The following is a 24,222-nucleotide window of genomic DNA, read 5'->3' on the forward strand; positions in this document are numbered from 1 at the left end:
TCAGAGCTAACCTTGGCTTCTAATATAAAGTCAGTAAGCTTTCTTTTTATTTGTTTTGGGGGATTTTTTTTAGGATCTTGATATTATTTTGAATTGTATTTTCTTTTACACCTGGTGTGCACCTCAGTTTAAATACCTGATATACGTGTCCGTGCCTTTAGCAGCGGCATGTCCAGAGTGGGCGCATGGGGTGCCCTGACTGCAAATCCAAAATATAGGATGTCTGAGCAAAATCCATTATCATGTCCATGTTCATCCATGTTAATTAATTTCCAGTGTTTGCTACACAAATTAAATTTTTTTGAATTCCTTCTACGGTGGCTCTGAGAGTTCAAACGCACTGCAACTTTAGAAAAATTCTGGGAAGCACAAAAAACACAGTGGATGTTAAATAAACGCAACAAAAGCAGAAAAAGCGAACCAATGGAAGTAGAATAAAATGCTAGTGTTTTGGGGGAAGACAAAGATGTGACGGAACAGCTGCAGACATGACAGAAATCCAAATATGCGAAGGATTTTACTGAAACATGCTTAAAAGAAGAGGAGGATTCACTGGTGATGTGAGGGAGAAAAGATGCAAGGTAATGTGTCTTTTAATTACATAATTCATAAAATACTGTTTATGTTTACTATTTACTGTTTAGCCTGTCATCTCTGAATTACTGTCCCCCAAAAACAATTTTTGTGTTTCTTGAGGGTTTTTTGTGTGTGGGCTCTTGCTGTTTCTTTTCTCCAGTGTTGTTCTCTTTTATTCAACTTCGATTGTCTTTGTGTATTTTTCCAGCATTTTTCTATTTGCTGGTGTTTTCTTACATTGCAGTGCATTTGACCTCACAGGGCCGCTGTATATTTTTGAAATATACAAAATATACTGCAAATTCCCTGTGAGAAAATCCATTCAGTCAGAAAACAAATACTAAATGATGAGGTTTGTAGTGTCTGAGTTTTAGATGTAAAACCACCATCATCTGGATTGCTTTATGTCTTTATAGTATATATTTATGTCAACAATGTATTTTATTCACAATAAATGGTTCTAGTCCAAACTATAAAAATCACATGTTTAATGATATGAAGTGTACAAGAATGATGTGTACTCTATGTGAGACATTTTGGCAAACAGAGATGATCGAGTTTATTCTGTTGAAGCCAAAGCTTAAAAGTCATGGTACTGTCCGATGACGAGGAAATCCTTTGAATCATGTGGAAACTAAGAGCTGACATTCATTTTAGCGATTTGAAACTCAGGACTACAGCTGACTCACATGCCACCATGTATTCAAAGGTCACCTATAACTTTTAACAAACATACATACATATACATTCAGTTTGCAGTTGCTAATTAAATCCACCACATATACAACATAAGCACATAACACTGTAACATTCAGAGCTCACACCTTGACTGAGACACAGTTTTGATAAATTTAGACTTCAAATTCAACATTTTTCATCCAGTGTTAGTGGACAACTTGCACAACAGGCTACATGTAGCACTCCAGTGTGAACCAATCTGGGGGGAAAAAAGGGAAAATACAAGAATAAACTTTCTTTCTTGTGTCCTTAAAGAATTAGTCTTCATGCAGAAGTAATCTTGTTGGTTGAGTTTAACGTGAGCATTTTGAATCAATAAACTCAGAAGACTTTGCATTACTGTGTTGGAGCACATGTGGATACGTCCACGGGTACATGGTTATTTTTAAAAACAGCAATTTTATGCTTTTGTTGTTAAAAAAACTGTATTCAGATGAAAAACAATCAATGTCATGCTCATTTACCTTAATTATGAGTGGACAAAAGGCCAAATACAGAGAATGAAGCTATGTTTACCAAAATGCCCACGTACATATGAGCAAGCCCGGGTTACAATCCACTTTATGTAGCTAGGAGTGGTTTATGTGTCGAGAGACATGCTAAAATTCAATTCATATGCTGTAGCATTAAACCTTAAATAAGTACCAATGATGTGTATAGACCATTCTTTACTGACAGAACTGTATCAGTACATTTATTCTAGCTAGAGTTTAACCAAGCTAGCTAGGCTACAACAACAGCTACAGTATCACCTTAGCTAGTCTTGTGAATGCCTGCGCTACTACCTGACATTTGAACATCGGAAGGCAAACCAATTCACTTATTTGCTTTATACCTGACATTCTAGCCAACATTTGTCAACATAGTTTACATATTGAATTAAAACATCAGCAGCAGTCAGATATAGATGTGAATAGAGTGTTTAACTGGCTTACTTTGCTTCTTATTCTGTTGTTCAACATGGACAATTAAAATGATTCAATTACAATTTAAACCTATTATTTAGTTTGTTGCATTCAACTTCAAATATCTTTCACTTGATATTTTCACTGACCTTCAGGGCAAAATCTGTGGTTTGTTGGCTGTGCTTACAGTGGTTTAATACCATACTATTATTCTAACAGCAGCAAAAAAAGTTACTAGAACTGAAACTCCAGTTTGTGGCAAGATGAGTGACACATCAGTGGGGAAGTCAGCCATTTGTTAGAAAAATGCATATATGCGTTCAGCTTGTGTGCTTACGCAAATATTTCCAGTCAGAGTTGCTAAGCATGAATATTTATGTTATAATGTTGCATCAAGCTTTTAACTGCAGCAAAACTAAAATACATGCAATGGAGGTTAAAAAAAGAGGTGATCCAAGAATTATGGAAAGAAAAGAAAAAGATGCTTAGGTAACATGAAAGATGACTAATGAGCTCCCTGGTTGCCACAAGCAGCCAAATATGGCTGCTTTCTGTGAATCATCAGTCTGTGGTGTTTGACCAGTCAATGCTTGGATGAAGCTACAAGTTGCATAACAGATTATTATCCAGCATTGTTAGACACCTTCTGGGAACTGATTCTGACAGTTTGCACAATGTCTGTAATGTTAACAGTTGTAAACACAAATGGGGATCTGTATAAGACAGCAGAGCAGTAGAGAGACCTTACGGAGCAGGGCCAAAGCCAACAGGTGATCGGTTGACAGCGGAAACTGTATATGAGGAAAGAGACTCACATTGTAAACACAGATCTGCAGGGCAGTCATTCTGTTTCAGCTTTGGCATATATTAATTATCTTGCTAATTAATAGCACAATTGGTGTTTACTATTCTGTAAGAATGGGATGACTTTTCATCCATGGAAGAACATTTTCAGATTTTTTTTCTACATGAATTATAAAGACAGAGGAGGTGGAACACTGGCCACATTTTCTGGCAATGCCTCTTTCTCAACCCCAAACTGGTTTTATAGCAGTGTGGCAGACACAGTAAGCAGTGGTTATAATACACCACTAGTAATATGCTTTAACAATAAAATGCACAGAAATCATGCATCAGTAGTATGCAGGCTAAATGCTAAGCTGTTCTGTGATGTGAAATGGTATCACTGCAAGCCTTTAAGCATGATTTTTATATATGAAAGCTTTAAATGTTCATGGCATTCGTCTTGATGATGACACAGCATTCCTGTTGTTGCTTTGGAAATCCTAGTGTGCATTTTTTTCCTCCTCCCATACCTTCTGTTGGTCTTTAAACACAGTTCAGTTGCTTAAAGTTGCTTCCTCACATGAATCCTCACGTCCTCCGTGGCCCCTGATATTGAGCAGTTCCTTATTTTACCCTCAGTGTGCGGAACCATAACAGGAAGCAACTTTCTGCACTGGTGAAATCCTTTTTTTAAACTTGAAAATGTTCCCTGTAATAGTAATGTGCACATGTAATCCATCCTGCCCTGCTGCTCAGACAAACTCATGACAGGAAATCAAACACAGTCATTTCCTTTGCTTGTTTTTCCAGCCCTCCTTGCATTTATTGACTACATGGTCCTTCTTCAAGCAGAGGAGGAGGCAGAGCAGTAAAAGTCTCACTGCTCCACCTGAAGGCTGTCAGTCTTGCTGCCAGATGCTTTGAAGCTGTTCACCTCTTCAAATACCAACTCTGTGGACATAAATGAAGAATAAGGGAGAAGAAACACTGTTAGGAGTGCTGCTCAATATTTGGAATGTAACAATAGAAACAATAGAAATTGTGACATTGCAAAAGCACCTTGTTGATATTTCATGGCAACAACACAGGACAATATAATGTGCATACTGTAAGGTTTCTTCAGGTTGCTATATTGCTCCATCAAAAACACTCAAAATAGCAATGCAAGACTATGATTTACAATACCTTTAAGACATATTACAGTCAATAAAACCCAAACATAAAGCATAAACTAAAAAGTAACCAAGTTTCACCCCAACTGATCATAGCAGTTGGCTGTCCCTCCCTGGTTCTGCTGGAAGTTTCTTCCTGTTAAAAGGAAGTTTTTCCTTTCCACTTTTGCCAAGTGCTTGCCCTGAGGTCCTTGGAGTGTCATCTCTGTGTTCAACAGAAATTGCCTTTAGCAACTATTTTGACTGAATTGAATAGAAAGGGATGTCTTGGATCCTGCATTCAGGTGGATGTTACCACCCAAGGTGCTTGGAAAGAAAAGTGTCTGGACTTCTTTAAGTTTTCAACAAACTTAAAGAAGTCCAGATGCTTTTCTTTCCTAGCTCCTTAGACTACGATGGCCTGGATGACTGAGAACCTTCACAGACATACCACCCACCATAACATTGGTACAGATGGCGTTTTGAGATCAAGACCATGTGGGGCTATAGGCATGACAGCGCTGCCCCCCTGCAGAATAATCCACCTCATTACACCCACTAAAACTGCTAGAGAATGATTTGGCAACGATGAAAAAAGAGCCCAAGGCACAGATCCAGGCTCAAAACTCTCCAAACTGCCTCTGTTGGTTTTGCCAAAACAAACTCCATCCACAGAGGCACCGTCCTGCAACCCACAGGACCCCATGAATTAGCTGCCAGTGTGCTCTTGCCAGACACCACGAGGTTTTCCCAGATGTCACGTGTCTATGCCCTGGCTGGTCAGAGTTGTTTTGGCAGCACAGTATTAGGCAGGTGGTGTTGTGGTGAATACTAGTCTCCAATATTTCACCATATTGCTTAGATGGTGCATTTCTGCAACACCCATGCAATATCCAATGTGAAAATCTGTGCAGCTTAAATATATTGTCTTCTAGTTCCAGCAGACTTTTATTTCAAATGGTACTTTTTTATTTGCAGAAGAGGAAGTTGCTACTGGCACCACAAATCTAAAACCTGGACAAATGTCTTTCATAGTCATATTTTCTTGTTTGACGGCAGGGACTACGGCAGAATTCTGTGTTTCAGGTAACGTGTGAGTGTGGTATCTTCTGTCAGCTGTTTTAAATCATAAAATCACCAAATTTTAAAAAGAGGCTTTACCTTTCCATTCTTCTAAAGTTCGGTCTTTGCTCTCCAGTGTTTGGTCATAGGGCTGGGCCTCTGGCTCATCATCTGGATCATGGTACTGGGAGAAGTAGGGGTGGGAAAGAGCTTCACTAGCTGAGATCCTCCCATCACAGTCCAGAACCAGCATGCGCTTCAGCAGATCAACAGCTAAAAGAGAGACAAAAAACTAGATATATGAAAGAAGGAAATAGCAGGAGGTCCAAAAATTAATTTAAGCCTAGATGGTTAAAATGCATTTCAAATTTGCAGTCTGGAGAGAGTTACTTTTAGCAGAGTCTTAATGGCTTTCAATTGAATTTGAGAAGCTGATAATCCAATCTGCAGTCCATCACCCACCAAGCGGATTTGCCCCTCTGAAGATCTTCTCCAAGTCCTGTTGGGGCATGAAGGGCAGAGATTGGATGTACTTCTGTGCCTGCAAATACACAACAATGTTCAACTCATGGCAAGTCACAATTTGGATAAGATGTCAAACCACTGGTGATCAATCACGTCCAACACTCAGACATACTGACAGCCAGGTCAATGGAGTGACTAATCAATCAGAGCAGTTTGCTTTTGTCAGTAGAAACAGCTTTTGCAGAAAGCATTATTTTGACATTCCCAATCCCTTTGTAGAGTCCTCACATGTTCAGAGCAGATCTTCTTTAAGAGCTCTGGTGTCGGAGTTCCCACCACCTCCATGATTCTCTTCAGCTGGTCGATATCTTAGCACAGGAGGAGTTAAGGGCCATCGAGATTTGCGGAAGTCATCAACTCGCAAGATTTGGCTCATTAGAGTATCTTTTCACATACCGAGGCAGATCGCTGCTTAAAAGACATCTCGAAGTCTGACAGCACAGAAAGATCAGTAAATCAAATTTGTTTTTGAGCCCCTCTGAGACACTGAATACAACAACCTAGACAATTCAGTCTTTTGTGTTTGCTCCTATTCATTCCCCAGCTTCTCTCTGTTGAAGCAGCTCCCCCCATAGAAAGGCCTATGATTGTAATGCAAATCCACAAGAGGTCCGCATCCATGGGGCGGTTTAAAGAGGCAATGGAAGGTTCCCGCTAAGAGAGAAGAAAAGCTGCAAATTGCGGTGGACTCACGCCACGATGATAAGGATACAGTCAGTGCCAGGAAAAAGGACTTTTCCCTTCAGTAGCTCTCCCATAATGCATCCCACTGACCAGATATCAACTGAAACAGAAACACTACAGGTTCAGCCATTCAGCATTTGACCATTTTATTGCTGCCAAATGCAAAATACCTTGAAAACCTCATTCAGTGTCTTTCATTCGATGGCACCTTACCATTCTGATTGTAGTGCATCCAGTTCAGCATGATCTCTGGTGCTCGATACCAGCGAGTCGCCACATAACCTGTCATCTCATCGTCTGTCTGCCTGGCTAAGCCAAAGTCAAGGATCTGTAGGACAGGTGAACATTTTATTTCCAGATTGATGGATTTCATTGGGTGTAATGCAGCATTTGTAGGGTTGAACTAAAGGCCAGTCTTACCCTAAGCTCACAGTCCTCATTCACTGCCACATTGCTTGGCTTGAGGTCCTGAGGACGTTGGTTAAATGGATAGAGAAACATCACAAGAATTACAACATATCTGAAGCTCAGCAGCATGAGTAAAATAACCATTATCCCATTTTCTGTTCGACTTTTCTTTTCAAATGTGAAATGTGTTCTCAGAATTTCACCCAATGAAACATGTTGATATGTTATGTGATAATGCCGGACAGTCTGGAGGTGATTTTATCACCTTAAAACATTTTAAGAAACGAAATAGGAAAATGCTTAAGATGTTGCTGTTTCAACCACCAAAGTGCAGCAGTGTTTTCTTGATGGATAAAAAAGACAAGAAAGGCAAGAAGAAGGAACTCACTCTGTGGATCAATCCAGCTGAATGGATGTACTGTTCAACAGGTGGTGTGGCAGGGGTACAGGGGGAGGAGAGACAGAGAAGATGGGGGTCAACAGTGCAGCTCAGAATGTTACTTTCTGCCTCGTCAGAGAGCGAAGAGCCAGCCTCTACAGGCAGCTAGACTGATTCAGTGTTAGATGGCAAATCTTGGAACGTTACATTGTATATAAATTATCGAAAGTTATCTATTTGATTTTCACAGAACTGTTTTGAAGCCTCGCCATCCACCATCTTTTGTTTTTTGAAGTCACATGTCAGTGCTACACTATGGTAGCAGTGTGTCCAGTACCTAAAGCGTATTGAACTTTTTAAAAAAACAAAACCAAACATAATGAGATGTATAAAACGAATGTCTTGCTATAAAAAGTCACCCGAAAAATGTCAGAAATGGTGTGAGAAGTTGGGTTTTTTTCAGCCAGTCTTCAGCACGTTTTAGGCATAAACAGTGTAAAAGATGGACCTAGTGTTTGCCCCCTTCCTGATTTGCTAGTGTGTTGCATATATGTCACACTTAAATGTTTCAGATTGTCAAACAAATTTTAATATTAGACAAAGATAATCTGAGTAAATAGAAAATGCACTTATTAAATAATGACTTCATTGATAAATTAAAAAAAAGTTACCCAAACCAACCTGGTTGTGTGCAAAAAAGTAATTTCCCCTCTTGTTAAATCATTGATTAACTGTAATTTACCACCAGTTTTTGTTCAGTTCAGTTTCACTAAACACACTCAGGCCTGATTACTGGCGGCCCTGTTGAATCAAGAAATCACTTAAATAGAAGCTGTCTGACAAAGTAAAGTAGGCTAAAAGAGCTCAAAAAGCAACACATCATGCCACAATCTAAAGGAACTACTGAGAAACAAAGTTACTGACATCTATCAGTCTGCAAAGGGGTAAAAAGCCATTTCTAAGGCTTTGGGACTCCATTGAACCACAGTTTGAGCCATTATCCACAAATCAAGAAAACTTGGAACAGCGGTGAAGCTTCCCAGGAGTGAACAGCTGACCAAATTTACTCCAAAAGCATATCAACAACTCATCCAGGAGGTCACAAAAGAACCCAGAACAACATTAAGGAACTACGGGCTTCACATTTCTCAGTTAAGGTCAGAGTTCATGGTTCAACAATAATAAAGAGACTGGGCAAAAATGGCATCCATGGGAGAGTTCAAGGAAAAAACCACTGCTGACCAAAAAGAACAGAAAGACTCGTCTCGAATTTGCCAAAAAGACTTTTGTGAACTGATGAGACAAAAGCTGAATTTTCTGAGAGGTTTGAGTCCCGTTACATCTGGCATAAAACTAATAGCATTTTAGAAAAGGATCATTGTACCAACAATAAATTATGGTGGTGGTAGTGTGATGGTCTAGGGCTGTCCACCGAAACATCCTGTTTGTGACCTAGATACAGCAATTTGTGCTTACTTGTGTTACCTTTGTCTAATATTTATTCGTTTTATGATCTGAAGCATTTAAGTGTGACAAACATGCAAAAAAGTGGTGTGAAAAACAAACAAACAAACAATAAAGAACGAAAAAAGAAAAAAACAAGATGGCGATGACCAAAATTCCAGACTTTTGTCTTCAAATCAGAAGTCTGTCTGTCTTTTGTATACAGTCTATGATTCGCTGCTGGAACTGCTGCTACATGTGTCTGCTGGCATTAAACGGACACAGCTGATTATTCATGTTGCAGTGTGGCATGCAGGAGATACTCGTGATGCAGTAAATTACCTTGAGGCCACGGAGGAGCTGGTAAATTAAGAACTGCACATGCTCATCTGACAACCTCTGAAATTTGACTATATTATTGAGGTCTGCGCCCATCAGGTTAGTCACCAGGTAGCTGGAAAAGAGGAGACAGTACGCATGAGTGAATGGGGGAAGGCGTTTCAGTTCAGAGGAGAACATGGAGGTGCTGCCATAGCAACCATCTGACATCTCTACAAGCCTATAATCCCCCTAGGATTGCCTGTATATATACATCAGTATGCCCTCTAATAAGAGAAATATCTAAAAGGGTGGACAGCTGTACAGCTTGTAGAAAACACAGAGGGAAAAACAAAGATTTACAGCTCATTGAAGTCTTCTAATGTGGCAGCAGGTGTGAAGACGTCGAGCAGCCCTATTACCTGCAGAGACAGAAACAGAAGCAGAGCTGATCAATAACGGAGCGGAAAACATGCAGAGAGCCACGTCTGTCTGTCTCTGGGTATTTTTATAAGGAGCACTAACATTCTCGTGTTTCATGTGCTTGAGAAGCCTGAGTTCCCGGTACGAGCGGCGACTGTGTATGAGAGACTGGAAAGGCCTGGATAGCTTCTTCACCGCAACCTTTTGCCTTAAGACCACATCGTACGCCGAACTGCAAAGAGCAAACAGATAAAGCATTTAACATGTGTGTGGATATGCTTAAATGCAGTGTCATTAACACACCGAGCTAGGCTAAGCTACTACTTCAAGCTGTGATGAATGCCTGAAAGTTGAAAATAAATAAAGAGAAGGGCTGGAAGAGTACGAAACGCAGACGGGAGAAGTGAGTGAAAGAGGATGTGGTGGAACGAGGGAAGTGAGGATGTCAGATATTGTAAAAGTGCTGCTGGGTTTTTTTCATCTGCCTCTTTTGAAATGTAGATGTCACTCCACATATTGAACACTGAGCCCTGTTGCGGCTCATGCTGAATGCCTTTGTGGTGCCAGTGTCTTTTCAGGCCTGCCAGCTTTGCAACCGCTCTTAGAAGGAATAATAATACAGCCATCAGAGGGTGGAACAGACCAACAGGAAGAGCGGGTGGGAATTGAGTAACAATGCATAGCATTGCAAAAATAGAGCAAGAAGTAAGAAAAGGAACTATGACCTGAAAATCTATGTGATGAACAACACTTTACAGAATTCTTTTATTGTTTATACTGCAAGGTAGTTTTCTGTTTCCTATAAAGATGGACACATTTTAGGGCTTCTCACTATATTTTTACTGAAAGGCTAAACTTGAAAGCCATACCAACATACTCATAACAGAATTTGTCTTGCTGCACGGGATCTGGTCTGTTTTATTCTTTCACTGTGGGACCTTTGGGGTCCAATAAATGAATCCTAAACAGTGGATGCTCTGTGTGCAACTTTCTTTTGCTATAAAGTTCTAGAACGACAAATGACTGTGAACATTTGACATTTTAAACCAAATATCGTTTACGTCTGGCAGTATGGATGAAATGTTTTACTCCAGTTTATGATGACACACTGTATATAAAGGATGGCTAAGTAAAGCCAGCGCTAAGCGCTTTAAAACCTGCATTATGTCTACTAGCCAGCAGGGGGGGCGACTCCTTTGGGCGTAATGCCGCATTCCTGATTAAGTCTGAATTTCTTTATCTGGAACGCCCTTTCAAGTCGGATTTCATACTGAGAAAGTAAGAGCAGCCCTGCCAACCCCGAGCTAACAATCCAAGGTTGCGTAAGTGAGCATAAATAGTAGTAAAACTTTAAAACTAATCTGTGCTGCCACTGTTGTCAATTTATGACTTGCTAAATTTCCGTTATTCCGTTATTGTTATCTATATTGTCCTCTGTTGTCCACTCTTCTTGTCATTGTTTGTTCTACTATAATGTGATGACTGTTTTTGTCCTTGTCACATGACCTGTAAATAGTGTCTCTGTATGTTTTTACTAACTTGTGTTTAACACCAACCTGCCAGAGGGTCTGCAGGTGGAAATTAGCCCAAGGCCATAATGGCATATTTACATTTGTTAAAATGTTCATTAATATGTATTGCCCCTCTTTCTGAATAAAATAAATAAATAAATAAAATAAATAAAACATATGGCTAGCACTGACTCGACTCTATCCACAAATGTGCTCCAGTAGTGGTTTTAAGCTAAAACAAAAAAGTAGTATGCGCTATTACTCGTGATACCTGAATGACTCTACTTTGTTAAGAACTAAGCAAGTTTTTTCTTGCTTTTCTAGCTTTACTACTGGAATGCACTAACTTCAGAGTGATTTCACTCCCAAGTTTCGACATCTGACTTCTGAGGTAAACGGAAAGCGTCATAAAAGGAGGTTAGATTTTACAGACGTCATTGTGAAAATTTCCCTACAGCTCAGTTGATTCATGACCTCAGTTATCATTTTCCTGATGAGCTTATGGTCTCAATTGCTAGTCTCTATATTATTATTACATTGTTATAGTACATTTATTCAGTATTGTTCATTTTGTAATTGGGAAGTTGCTACCATATGACCATGTGGTGTCCTTGATTTCAAGAAACACAACAAGATCAAGTCAAAAATGCACAAGTCAAGGCTTCAGAGTGGGACTGTGTAAAGTGATTGGTGACATCACCGTGCCTACATGTTAAGCTTTAGAAATCCTGTGTACGTTAGTGATTATTACATAGACATGAGTGGCCTCATCTTCTCATCTAAGATGCCAAGGGAGTGAAAACGCTTTTAACCAGAAAGCATCAAATTATTCTTCTAATTCATAATAATCTGTATTTTATTGAGTATTCTCCTGTGCAGGTAAAAAGTACTATTCCCTACAGAGATTGTGGATGATGTTCTTAGGCCATTTAGCAGCTTAATACATTTTTTCTTTTACCCTTAAGACCTGCAAAGATTCAGCAAACAGCAGGTATAACGTCTGTTTACTTTCAGACAGTTACAGTAGAAACGATGCATGTGTCCTGTTTTTTTTTCTATACATACTATAAATATTGTTGTATCATTTCCTGCTTACATGCTTGAGTTTGCTACACTTTTGCACACTTCAGTGCATCCATGAGGCTCTCCGTCTCCAAATCACCTGCTGACAGCCCGGATGTCCCAGCTGGGCTACGTCCAGGTCAGCAGCCAGCCTCCTCCGTCTGACATAAAGCAGGCCTCACCGCCTTGAGCATATCTTCCTCCCTGCCATCTTCCATACATGGGTATGATGCACCATTCTCAACACAAACAAGCTAGCAAAGGCATCGATTTCTCCACTGTCCTTTTGTCTCAGTATGCCTTTAATATCCCAGCTCTTAATGCACATCGGGTTTCTCAGATGGAGAGGGTGGAAGTAAACTGTTTTTGCAATGAGGAGAAATGTTTCATATAGATAAGATAGCTAGTGGTCTAAACAGTGATATATTCAGAGTAAATTTAAGAGAAAGCCAAAAATGATTTGAGGGAGGCTGCTGCATGTTACTAAATCAAATTGTCTGCATCTAGAGAATTTTGTGTTATTCACATTTTTTATAGGAATTATGCAAAGCTACGCAAACAGCTGCTACATTTAAATTTGTCTTCCAATAAGCTTATTTCACAGCTTTTACCCTGCGATCATTCACATGCTATTTATTCATGCAAGATCCACAACAACTCAGAATCCCAGTGTGCTTTTTCCTCCCTAATTTATCAAATTTCCAATCAACAATCTGACAAGCAGAGACATAACAATCTCGACAGGAGAAAATGAAGCAGGCATGTTTTATTCATAGTAATCCAAATGAAAGGCTTCATGCCCAAGGTCTAGTGAACAGATGTTGCATATGCTCACATGCGATGAAAGCAGCCTTGATCAGCTCAACACATATTCTGTCTTGATGTTCAATCTCGACCAAACGGTCCAAAATTGTCCCATTTTTTGGTTACGAGAAACTGAAGCAGAAAAGGAATATTAATTGGGATTATGGCTCAAGGCAGGAAGCTGAGAAGACAGTGAGGCTATATTAGACATAGAGTATGACAGCAAAATTCAAGAAGCAGTGAATGGTAAATTATTAAAACAGCTTTGTATTCTTGGTGCTACTTGCTCTAGTGTCTGTACTCCAAAGTTATTCCTTATGTGTTTCCATGCAACTATTCTATTTTTCTCTCTAAATTCTGCCTCTTGATTCCCCCTACTCCCAGTAGGGATGGGGGATAGATGTTCTTCAGCTCCAGCTATAATGGATTATATGAGCTTGTCGGGTCCTTGACCTAAGGCCTATTTTCTCGGGAGATTGCACTGAGAACATGGATCATTTGTGCACATTTCAAGACGTGGACTGCGTGCGTATTGACACCCCCCACCTCCCCCCATCACGACACGACAGATACAGATGCCATACCCTTAACCCCCATCCCCCTACTGTTTGATAATCAAGGCTTGCCATGAGAAAGTCAGTGACAATAGCTCAAGATCAACATTAACAATGCAGGGACGTACTCGGTGTCAGCATGTGTGTGGAGGAATGCTCTTTGTGTATTTGTATAATTGTATAATAATCTAAAGCTCAACCATTCTTGGCCTGTCTAGAAATTATGCTTTGAGAAGCAATTGAGTAAGATAAAAGGATTAAGAGACCTGCTATGGAAGAAAGGTTTGATAGCTAAAAACAGTGGATAAATTGTTAAATTAATTAGCTAAAACATCTAGAACAAAGCTGATTAACCCTTTGAAACCTGAAATCTTTAATTTTTTGATAATGGAGACAAAATATATATAAAAATATATAAAATTTTAATCTGCATATGAGTTTTAATTTGTATCACATTTGCTACATTAGCCATATTTTTGCAATTTAGTCATTAAAAATGTGTCATGCAATTTATATAATTTTTGGGGGGTAAAAAAAAGTCACGCTGATGATGCAGAAGTCTCAAAAACTCCCCAAAACACATGTATCAAATATGATACGCTGGGCTTTAAGGGGTTAAAACAGTTGGCTGATAAGTATTGGAAGCACTTAAAAAAATGGATCGTTGGATAATGGATAAGTAATTAATATGTGGTCATTACTTAAACAGTTGAAAGTAATGAATATTTGAAAAATGTAGCTTAAAATGACCACAACAATATTCCAAAAGTTTAAAAAATGAATGTAAGTAAGCTAAATAATGGATGAACTGGGCTAACTTAAAATAGGTGTTAAATGGATTAAATAGTTAGCTAAAATTATAAATAAATAAATAAATATTTTTAAATGACATACTAAGGAGGAATAATGCTATATAAAGGATGAATTAAGCACTTGCTAATACCTTAATAATGCTTAGTAATGTGACATTATTCTAAAGTGCTACCACTAAACCTTAGATAAACTGATTCATTTGGCTATAAACTGTTACATGCTAACTCTAAGAGGACGCCATTGTCCATTTTTATATATAAACAAGGAGAAAAATTCATTTAAATCGATATAGTTTGATGATCCAGAGTGATGTGAGTGAACAGGTTCTGTGAGTTCACCAGTCAGAGCTGTGGTGATGTGTTAGCTCATATCTGTAGCCTACTGACAACAGTTATGTATCATTTTCAGAATTAATCTGTCCTCAAAGGGGGGATTATGAGAGTCACTCTCAATGCTAATGTTTACTTCAGTAATTAAGACTCAAGAAAACAGTCCATAAAATCATAATCATCCTTTTATGTAACCAGAGAAGAAGTCTAGAAAGTGCGTCTTGTGGCAGTAGATAGCTATAAATAATAACTCTACTTTTGGCATTGACTTTTCTGTCTTTACACAAGCTCACTGCACTTTTAGAGAATATGAGTAACAAGTGTGAATGCCACATTGCTTAGGGCAACATTTTTTTTCTCTCGGGAAGGACAAGATACGTGTTGAATGGACTTTTTTTCATAATGCGTCCTTTGTACCATGAGTATCCAAAATGGGAATCAGACCTTAAACTTACTTTAAAAATGCCCATGTGAGTATTACCTCGAGGCTGAAAGGCAAAGTCATGATCCACCCCTGTGCATTTTTAGTCTGCTGCTATTCTGAGCAGAACTCTAAAGCCGCAAATAGGCAAGATGCTAATGGTCAGTACTCCTGTGAAAGCTTCTATCACGAAGTGGGGTAAGTGGGTGAGACGCACATCCCATCATCCCATCCCAGTTCAAATGTTGCCTTAATTAAAATCTGACAGGAGAGGATGCTAGCCGTCAAGACATAAACTGCTTTTGTGAGGACACAGGCAGCGACATCTTGGGTGTGGTTAAACAGGCTAATATATGAGCTCTGTATATGTGTGACTGGACACAAACTCCCACTACTACTGTGTAAAAAGGAGATGACAAAGTGAGACTAAGATGCATGAAATTCAGCCCTGTTTTGGTATCGGTTATGCACATTTGGGTTTTTTTGCCTGTGTAGAGAAAGCTCAAACAGAAAATGACACATCAAAACTGAACAGGCAACTCCAAACTGGCTGCACAGAGTGAGTGCTCCATCTGTAGAAACTTGGACTCCCTGCCATTAGATCCTCTGCCTCTTTTATTTCCTTGCTACAAAGCATCACAGGATTTGGGTTTAGACTTACAGGATTTGGGAACTTAGCAACGCTGACCTAAAATTTTAGAGTTTCTCATTTTAGCCTGAAAAGGCTGAGTGGGCTTATGCTTGTGTCATGCGATGTCGTCACTTGGTGTCTACCCGGTTTACTGTGGAGGTGATGGCACAGCTTTTAACTACCTCTCATAAAGCTTTTAGAGTTATTAGAGGAAGGTCCATTATATTATATCTGTAAACTTCTCTACAGTGTTTGGGCATTTCGGCTCATAGATAAGTGTTTGCTCAGCTGCCAGGATCAATCAATTTGTAGTGGAAGGTTTTTCAGACTACTCGCAGCTTTAATAGTCACTTCTCACTGACACCACTGAAGCTGGCAACATGCAAATCCGCTTAAATATGTGGCACAATGTGATTATTCCTCTGGGATCTGTCACACAAACACAATAACAATTCTGTCTGCGTTTTCTTAGCCTGCTGGTAACAGCTTAATTAATATTAACTGTCAGAGGAGGTTATCGCCATGACATATCGCCATGGCAACGGCATCCCACCGGCTGAGGCAGATTTAACCAAATCTAAGGCAGTTACATTTTGCAAGATTGATTATATAGTGCATCCACACAGGGCGTGGAGGTTATAAACAAAGGAGAGTGAGTGTGCAGGTGCAAGGAATACAGCATCAAACTTGCAGCTGTGCTTATGTGTTCCCGTTCCAGATGTGCTACACACACACACACATATATATATATATATATGAATATCTGCTGAGCTGTGCTACTCCAAATTCAATCTTAAGATTCGAGACTTGTTTCCAAGACTATTCCTGTGTGTAGAGGCTGGGTGGGGGTGAGGAGAGGGTTATTGGGGAAATTCCTGTACTGTCTCATTCTGTCTTTCCCTCCCACACACAGGCTATAAGACCCACAGACAGTGAGCGGTGGGACAAAAACAAGCCCTGCAGACCTGCCTGTCTTTCTATAAGGCTGACATCAGTTCACGTAGTTAAATCTTATTCATGCACACACAAACAGGGGTGGAAATGGAATTTGAAGGTGTTTTGCTGAATATTGGGAGCATGATAACAACAAAACGCCAGTAATAACAGCAGTGAAGACAATAAAACCTCCCAAACAATCAGTTAACAAAGCAGCTCGGTCCTGAGAGACACACACAGAAAGCGCTGTAGTCTACTGATGCATCATGAGCAGAAATACCGTAAATGTTGTGACTGTTCAGCCTCGCCCCTCCACTCTCACTGCACACACACACACACACACACACACACACACACACACTCACCACACCGAGCCGTAAGCTCCGGAGCCCACCGGCGTCAGGTTCTGATAGCGCTCCGGAACCTCCCACACTGTCTTGTTCAGCTCCTGCCGGTAAAATCCCGGTCTGGCGGACATTTCTGCGAGCCTGCTACAGAAAATAAAAGGTGTGCAATACAGGAGAAGAGGGGGAGAATAGAAACGAGAGGAGGAAATCGGTAGATTGGCCGCCGTCTGCTGACTGAGCCGAGCTACTGCTGCAAGCACTGCACCGGCCAGTGACAGGCTCTCTCTCTCTCTCTCTCTCTCCCTCTCTCTCTCTCTCGCTCTCTCCCTCTCTCGCTCTCTCTGTCTCTCTCCCACTCATACACACCCAATAATTTGTAACACAAGATAATAGACCATCATTAACCAAAACAAAGATTTATATTATATTATATTATATTTCATTTTAGCTGAGTATGCAGTTTCATTTTTTTTATTTCATCTCTAGGCTTTTTATATTGCAAAATAAAGAGTTTCCAGCTCCAGATCAGATGATCTCCTGCGACCAACCTGACCCTGGCAAAGGTAGGGAGGAAGAACTCTCGTTTTACAGCCTGTGGTAGCACCATGCTCAGGGATGGGCAGCTATCAATCTTTACTGTTTGATGATGACAGAAAAGAGAAGTGTGGAAAGACCAGAAGCAACAAACAGGACAAAACATAGACTATGGGAGAGAGAAGACCAAAGTTAAATGCATGGGGACTAAAAACACAGGGGTGAGGGAGACGTGATCAGTCATTGTAGTAGCGGGGTGGTAGCTGCAGGCTCTGCCTCCCATTATACTTTTAGACACTTTATGAAGCACAAGCTAGCCTGCAGTCTGTGAGAAATGTGTTTAGTTGGGTGGTTTTGATGATATGATGTGTTTGAGATGTCTGGGCCTGGTTATTCGGGGCTTTGTGTACAAAGAAAACAGGGATTTTAAATTCAATTCTGGATGTAGCAGCGAGTAAACAAAGAGAAGATGATCAGTGAGGGATATGTTTGTAGGATTTTGGATCAAATGAAGGCTTTTTGCTAAGGAATAACAATAATCTGACCTACAAGTAATAAATGCATTTACTAGTTTTTCACCATCACTCTTACACAGTCTCTTCTACACTCTTCTACAGGATGGTCACAATTTTAACAATATTGCTCAAATGAAGAAGGCAGGGCCACACGTAGCTGTAGATTAGCAGATTAATTGATGTTGTCTGGCTTCATCTCCATAGCAGTGTAAATGTTTGATGTGTTTCTAAAAAGACTGCTTAAGTAATGCTGCTCTGTGAAACCTCAGCTGATATCTCTCTGATATTATGCTGACTTCTCTGTGTGTTACTTCTATGTGTTATGCTCACTTCTCAAACCTGCTAAAACCAGATTCTCAAATGGCACCAAAGCAGAACTAGCTCTTTATGAGCCGGTTATTTTTGGTCATAACAACCTTGTAAATTACCATTGAGGAAACCTACTTAATGGTGCATTCACCACAAAAATCAGTGACAAACCTATTTTGCATATCACTGTTTTTACAGACCAGGTTGCTGAATGTAACACCATGAATTATCTGCTTTTGTCTAGCATATATCAGCCTATAGGCCTTCAAGGTTTATTGGGAAACACTTGAAAAGCAATAGCTTTGCTTTTTAATTCTTAAATCTTGTGTAGCCAATTATGTACGTGGTTAAGCAAGTCAAGCAGCTTTCCTTCTGCTGAAAATAATACCGGGGCCTCACGAGTTACACTGAGTCAGTTTAGAGCGACTGGAACGTGTTCCACCTTTACAAAGAAGACCAAACCTGAGCGGGCCATTAGTGGTGTAATGGGTAGCACCCTGCACCCTGAATCCAATGATCTGAGTTCAAATTTCAGTGGAACCTCATAAAAAGAAAAGAAACACAGGCTGTTTAGAAGCTGGAGTGTTTCTTATGCAATGTAAGTAGATATTTAGAGTCTGTGCTGATTATAAAGTGCTGTTGATTAGAACTTTTGATTTTGACGCCTATTCAAGTAATGCTGTAACCCCATATCAAGCAGCTTGACATCTGTGCACCTGGTCTAAGAAATACTAAAAAAGACACTCAGCAAGGGACAAGAGCTTTGTGTTAAAAGTCCAATCACCAGCTCACTACATGTAATTTCCACCTTTTCCATCACAAGTTTAGATGCATTTTTTGTCAGAATATTTTATAGTCTTATTAGCAACCTCTGACAAGAAGCATATTTTAAGGAGAAGAAGCATGTTTTGTCTAACGTGTGCGTTTGCATGCCTAGACAGTTAGCTGATGATGCAGCTTCTTTTTTTACGTACAGGAGTCGAACCTCTGATGACATCAGCCTGAAGAAAAGCTTTAAAGGGGACATATGAGATATGAATGTGATACTAGTGAATTTGACTGAATAAACTTTATTAGAACCGAGGCAAAATTATACAAGCTTGAACTGATGGTATTGCCATTAAATTCCTGAGCAGTTTCAAAGGTGTGCAAGCTATAATCTCATGATATAATGTAATATAACTTCCTGTTTCCTCAACCTTTAACCAATAAATCCACTAGAGGGCAGGGAAAACCAGAGTGAAAGACCTTATTCACTGGCAGTTAAATTAGCTTGGTTACATTCATTTGATTAGCACTTGTTTTTATGTTTGTTTGTTTCTTCATCTGGCAGTACAGTACAAATACAATCCTTATCAGAAGGATAACTTCATAAGATTTATTGATAACAAATGAAAATAATGAATCATCACTGATTATTGTTGTTTAGTGGGTATAACTGAAAAAGAACATTTACCCAAAGGGGGTTAAACAAGCCTTTGAGTAGTACAGTATTTCCCATGCTGCAGTTTAGTAGACACATGTGATGAATGTAGCTTTAACACTGCTGATGATCTTCATCATCAGCTGTCTGTGATGATGATGCTGCGGCAAATGAGGAGGACATGGAAGACCACTCGTGAACAAAGAATGATAGTGATGTGACAACGACGGGACAGATGAATAATAATAATAATAATAATAATAATAATAATAATAGATGAAGGTGGAAAACAGTAACAGCACTAAAGAAAAAAATAGCATTATTATTGGTAATTACTGCATGTATTAAGCATCTATTGTTATTTACTGTTAAAATGAGTCAATTATATGTTTTGATCCTTGACACTGACTGTATTTAAAAGATGAACCTGAATCCTGCGGCTGGATTTTTTAAATACTAGACATGACAAGCGAGTGTTGGATCTGATCCTGAGCTACTGAAGTCTCATAGGGTAGTGATGTGTTAATCACGACGTTACTTTGAAGTTTACCCTCCGTTTTAAGTCCAGAGGCGACCATCAGTTACAAAGTAAGTAAGTAAGTAAAATTTATTTATATAGCACTTTTTAAGACAAAAAGTTGTTACAAAGTGCTTCACATGGAAATGAAGGCATGTCAAACAAACAAACAATATAGCAATATAAAGGAAGTATAAAAGCATATCAAACAAAGCAATAGTACAGTATAAATATAGAATAAAACAACATATTACACACGAACATTACCCAAATGCCTGTCTAAACAGATGTGTTTTAAGCTGTTTTTTAAAAGAAGCCACAGTGTCGATGGTGCGTAGCGGGGAGGGTAAACCGTTCCACAGTATTGGAGCCAGGATTTGAAAAGCGTGATCCCCCTTCGTTTTCAAACGGGTCTGTGGAATAGATAGAAGACCACTATCAGTGGATCTAAGAGTCCACTTTGGAGAGTAGGGTTGGAGAAGCTCATTGATATAGGTGGGGGCCTCACCTTGTAGAGACATAAACGTAAAGGTGAGGATTTTAAACTTGTATCAATACCCAACCGGAAGCCAGTGCAAGGATTTTAGAGTGATATGGGAAAAGTTATTACTGTGGGTTAAAAGCCTTGCTGCAGCATTTTGAACCGCTTGGAGCCGATTTAGTGAAGCCTTAGATACACAGGAGAAGAGTGCATTACAATAGTCTAGCCGGGAGGAAATGAAGGTGTGGACAAGCATCTCCAGTTCAGTTGTGGAGACAATAGTCCTGAGCTTGGCAATATTTCTTAAATGAAAAGAGCAGGAGCGGGTCACAGATTTAATATGAGCATCAAAAGACAAAGATTGATCGAAAATTATCCCAAGATTCCGAGCTGTAGCTTTTATCGAGGATGAAAAGGCACCCAGATGTTGACTAATTTGGGCCTTGATATTCTCTGGAGCAAGGATTAAGCACTCGGTCTTGTCTGCGTTCAGCTGCAAAAAATTGTTTGTCATCCAAACATTAAAGTAACCATCATGCTGTATACCAAACAATACAATACAACTTATCCACAAAGTGCTTGTTCTAGATCACAGATCTAGGCAGTAGAGGCCTGAATCCCATGTACTTCTATACGATGAGACTTAATTAATCCTAATCCGTTAGGAGCTGCCCCCTGCTGGCTTTTGGAAAGAATGCAGGTTTAATGCACTGTAATGGCAGCACTTTTCAGATCTAGAAGCTACAGTCTGTCTTTTATATATGCTCTATGTTCTTTAACAGCCATGTATTCCACTCTGTCTACTGTTTACGCATCTTATTACCAGGCAGAGAAATTGCCTGGTAATTTCTGGGTGCTTGTTTCATTTCCTACTGCTTCTGTCAAACTTCTGTTCTTTGTTGTCATTTCTGGATTAGTACTGTTTCTAGCTCTCGACGCTTCAGCTGTTGTGATCAAAAAGGCAAATTTATTTTCAGTCCAAAGAGCTCTCTCAGGAGATCCGTAACTTTGTCATCATATCAGAAATAAAAAGCACTGAGAAATCAAGCGAGGTCCAAGATGGAGCAAACACTGCCCCGTGTCCCATACTTGTGACTGAACTTGCCCTGGCTCCACTAAGTTAAAGTGTCTTATTCTGGCATCTACTGGAAAGCATCAACTTTCCTGACCTACAGTGTCATGGGTCAAATGCACAACTGGCAAAAAGTGTCACCCTCAGGGACGCCTGCACTGTCACTGCTGTCTCTTATACTGTTTACAGCATGTTTGGTGCTAAGGCACATCAGAGGTAAAACCAGATCCTCATGGCACAACATAAAAACTGTAAATAATGTAATTATCTTGATAACTGTGAAAGTTTAAATAAGTGTCCAAATCTATGACACTAGCACTATAATTACAGTGTAGCTGCAATATGTTAAAATGCATTAGAACAGTGGTTCCCAAAGCGGGGGACACAAGGTGGGCCCTATATATATGTAAAAAAAAAAGAATGGTTGGACACTGCTTGCATAATGGACGGGTTTTTAACGGGGCTCCTACAAACGCAAAGCAGAAGATGAAGCATCGCCACATATGCTTCCAAACCAACTTCCTTCCAAACCAAAGACTAGAAAATATGATGAAGCATATCTTGCCTTTGGCTGCACAATGGTGGTGCCAAGGTAAGTATCCCCAATAGAATTGGGCTGTCCAAATTTATGTTTTTAAACCCATTTTTTGAAAAATGTATCGATAGCAATGTTGAATATTATTACACAGTAAAAAAAAAAAAAAACAACAACTACACATAAAATAATTACACCATAAAGATGGTTTGTTTTTCTGTTATTTAAAAAAAGAGGTAGTACTTTATTTTAATGGTAATGTCTTTCATCCTGTCTTCCTTCTCTCACCCCAACCGGTGGCAGCAGATGGCCCCGCCCCTCCCTGAGCCTGGTTCTGCCGGAAGTTTCTTCCTGTTAAAAGGGAGTTTTTCCTTCCCACTGTCGCCAAAGTGCTTGCTCATAGGGGGTCATATGATTGTTGGGTTTTTCTCTGTACCTATGAAGCACCTTGAGGCGACTTTTGTTGTGATTTGGCGCTATATAAATAAAATTGAATTGAATTGAATTATTGCTACCTTTTATTTATTTTTTTATTGCAAAAGGTTGGAGGTGTGAAATGAACTGCAATGGAGTTTGAAAACAAAACATGGGTGTGTGTGGTTGGAGGATGTGTTTGTGCCGGGGGGGATTTTATTGTAAAAAAGGGGGGCCTAGCAAAAAACATTTGGGAAGCACTGCATTAGAATAAGTTGGGTAAACTGGTGCACTGGTTTTTGCCCCTATATTGCTGTCCAATATATTTATTTAAAAGATCCTCGACAGTTTTTCATTTAATAATATGGGGGGTTGGGGGTGTCAATGCAGAGAAACTGGTAAATCTACTGAATGACAATGGCTTTTCTATTCTAGGTTTATGAAATGTGCAGTGATATGACAATTAATAGCGTCTTTGAAGGTTCTCAGTCATCCAGGTCATCGCATAAGGAGCTTGGAAAGAAAAGCTTCTGGACTTGTTTAAGTTGCTTGAAGACGTTTCACCTCTCATCCGAGAAGCTTCTTAAGTTCTAGGGTCAAATGGTGGAGAGTCCCAGATTTAAGCCCTATTTGAGTGTCCCTGCAAGAGGGACATGGACCCCCTATTGATCCTCTACCTAATCACACGAGTCAAGGTGTGAAAACAGGTGTAGGCCACAATCAGCCAAGGTTTCAGGTGAACCCATTGTGAAACCTAGCCCCACCTTATCATGTGATGACTCAGCTGTCCATCTGCATCTAAAGGACAAAGGACACTAAAGGACACTCTTTCGAGGACGCCAATGTTCACATTTTGGACAGAGAAGACAGATGGTTTGAAAAAGGAGTGAACGAAGCATCTATGTCTTCAAGCAACTTAAAGAAGTCGAGACGCTTTTCTTTCCAAGATCCTTAGACGACATTCAGTAGCCATTTTCTGTTAACGTTCTTTTGACATTATTAAACACAAAAATTACAGATACCATGGTGCTCTAATGGTCTCGTGGGTGTATTGGTAATACTTACAAACAAATATGTTGTAATCAATAAGCACTGTCATCGTGGTATCTTAAAATGCTGTTTCATCAGTCTTAAATGCACTGGCTTCCTCAAAAGACCTTGCCCATCTCACGGTCTCACTGGTCCAACATCCAGTAAAGCTGAAGGCGGCTTGATGTTAGTGCACTTTCATTTGAAACTGCTATCGCTACAAATGACTGCTTAAAATAACTTTGCCACTCTATGAGCTCGCCTTGTGTTACATCATTTGGAGAGGGACTTACTGCTACTTTATCCCCCCAGTCTTCACCTCAGTACTCATTGTAAAAAACATTTTTTGAATGTGTTTAAGCCAGCGTGTCAGTAAACAGCTTTGCATGGTCGATTAAAACCTGATGGTACTTTCTTTTGCATTTTTGCATTAATAATTCCATACATTTTAACAAGACCCCCAATAGCACTGGGTGAAATGCAGCCCTCATCTATCTATCTATCTATAGATATATATAGATGACCAATGACCAAAGCAATATATTGCTTTGGTCATTGGCTGCTTGCATTTCCATTCAGTTCGCCGG

The 24,222-nt window shown here is 39.6% G+C and overlaps 1 protein-coding gene across 2 annotated transcripts; it reads right to left on the minus strand.

Moving 5' to 3' along the window:
• Nucleotides 1–1,044: 1,044 nt before the first annotated feature.
• On the minus strand, nucleotides 1,045–17,081 carry mapk11 (mitogen-activated protein kinase 11). 2 transcript variants are annotated; one of them, XM_003445145.4, is made up of 12 exons: nucleotides 16,825–17,080; nucleotides 9,501–9,630; nucleotides 9,339–9,397; nucleotides 9,000–9,111; nucleotides 7,224–7,253; nucleotides 6,848–6,895; nucleotides 6,641–6,755; nucleotides 6,456–6,527; nucleotides 5,972–6,051; nucleotides 5,681–5,759; nucleotides 5,318–5,491; nucleotides 1,045–3,956 (listed from the first exon to the last, which is right to left on the minus strand). In XM_003445145.4, exons 1-12 carry the CDS (start codon nucleotides 16,935–16,937, stop codon nucleotides 3,883–3,885), a joined length of 1,086 nt encoding a protein of 361 aa, XP_003445193.1. In that variant the 5' UTR covers nucleotides 16,938–17,080; the 3' UTR covers nucleotides 1,045–3,882. The 2 variants fall into 2 exon arrangements, 1 of the variants encoding a protein (XP_003445193.1); XR_001224396.3 differs by lacking the exon at nucleotides 1,045–3,956 and having other exon boundaries at nucleotides 5,351–5,491; nucleotides 5,609–5,759; nucleotides 16,825–17,081.
• Nucleotides 17,082–24,222: the final 7,141 nt, after the last annotated feature.

The sequence above is a fragment of the Oreochromis niloticus genome, linkage group LG17 (genome assembly GCF_001858045.2).
Source record: "Oreochromis niloticus isolate F11D_XX linkage group LG17, O_niloticus_UMD_NMBU, whole genome shotgun sequence".
NCBI classification, from domain to species: Eukaryota; Metazoa; Chordata; class Actinopteri; order Cichliformes; family Cichlidae; genus Oreochromis; species Oreochromis niloticus.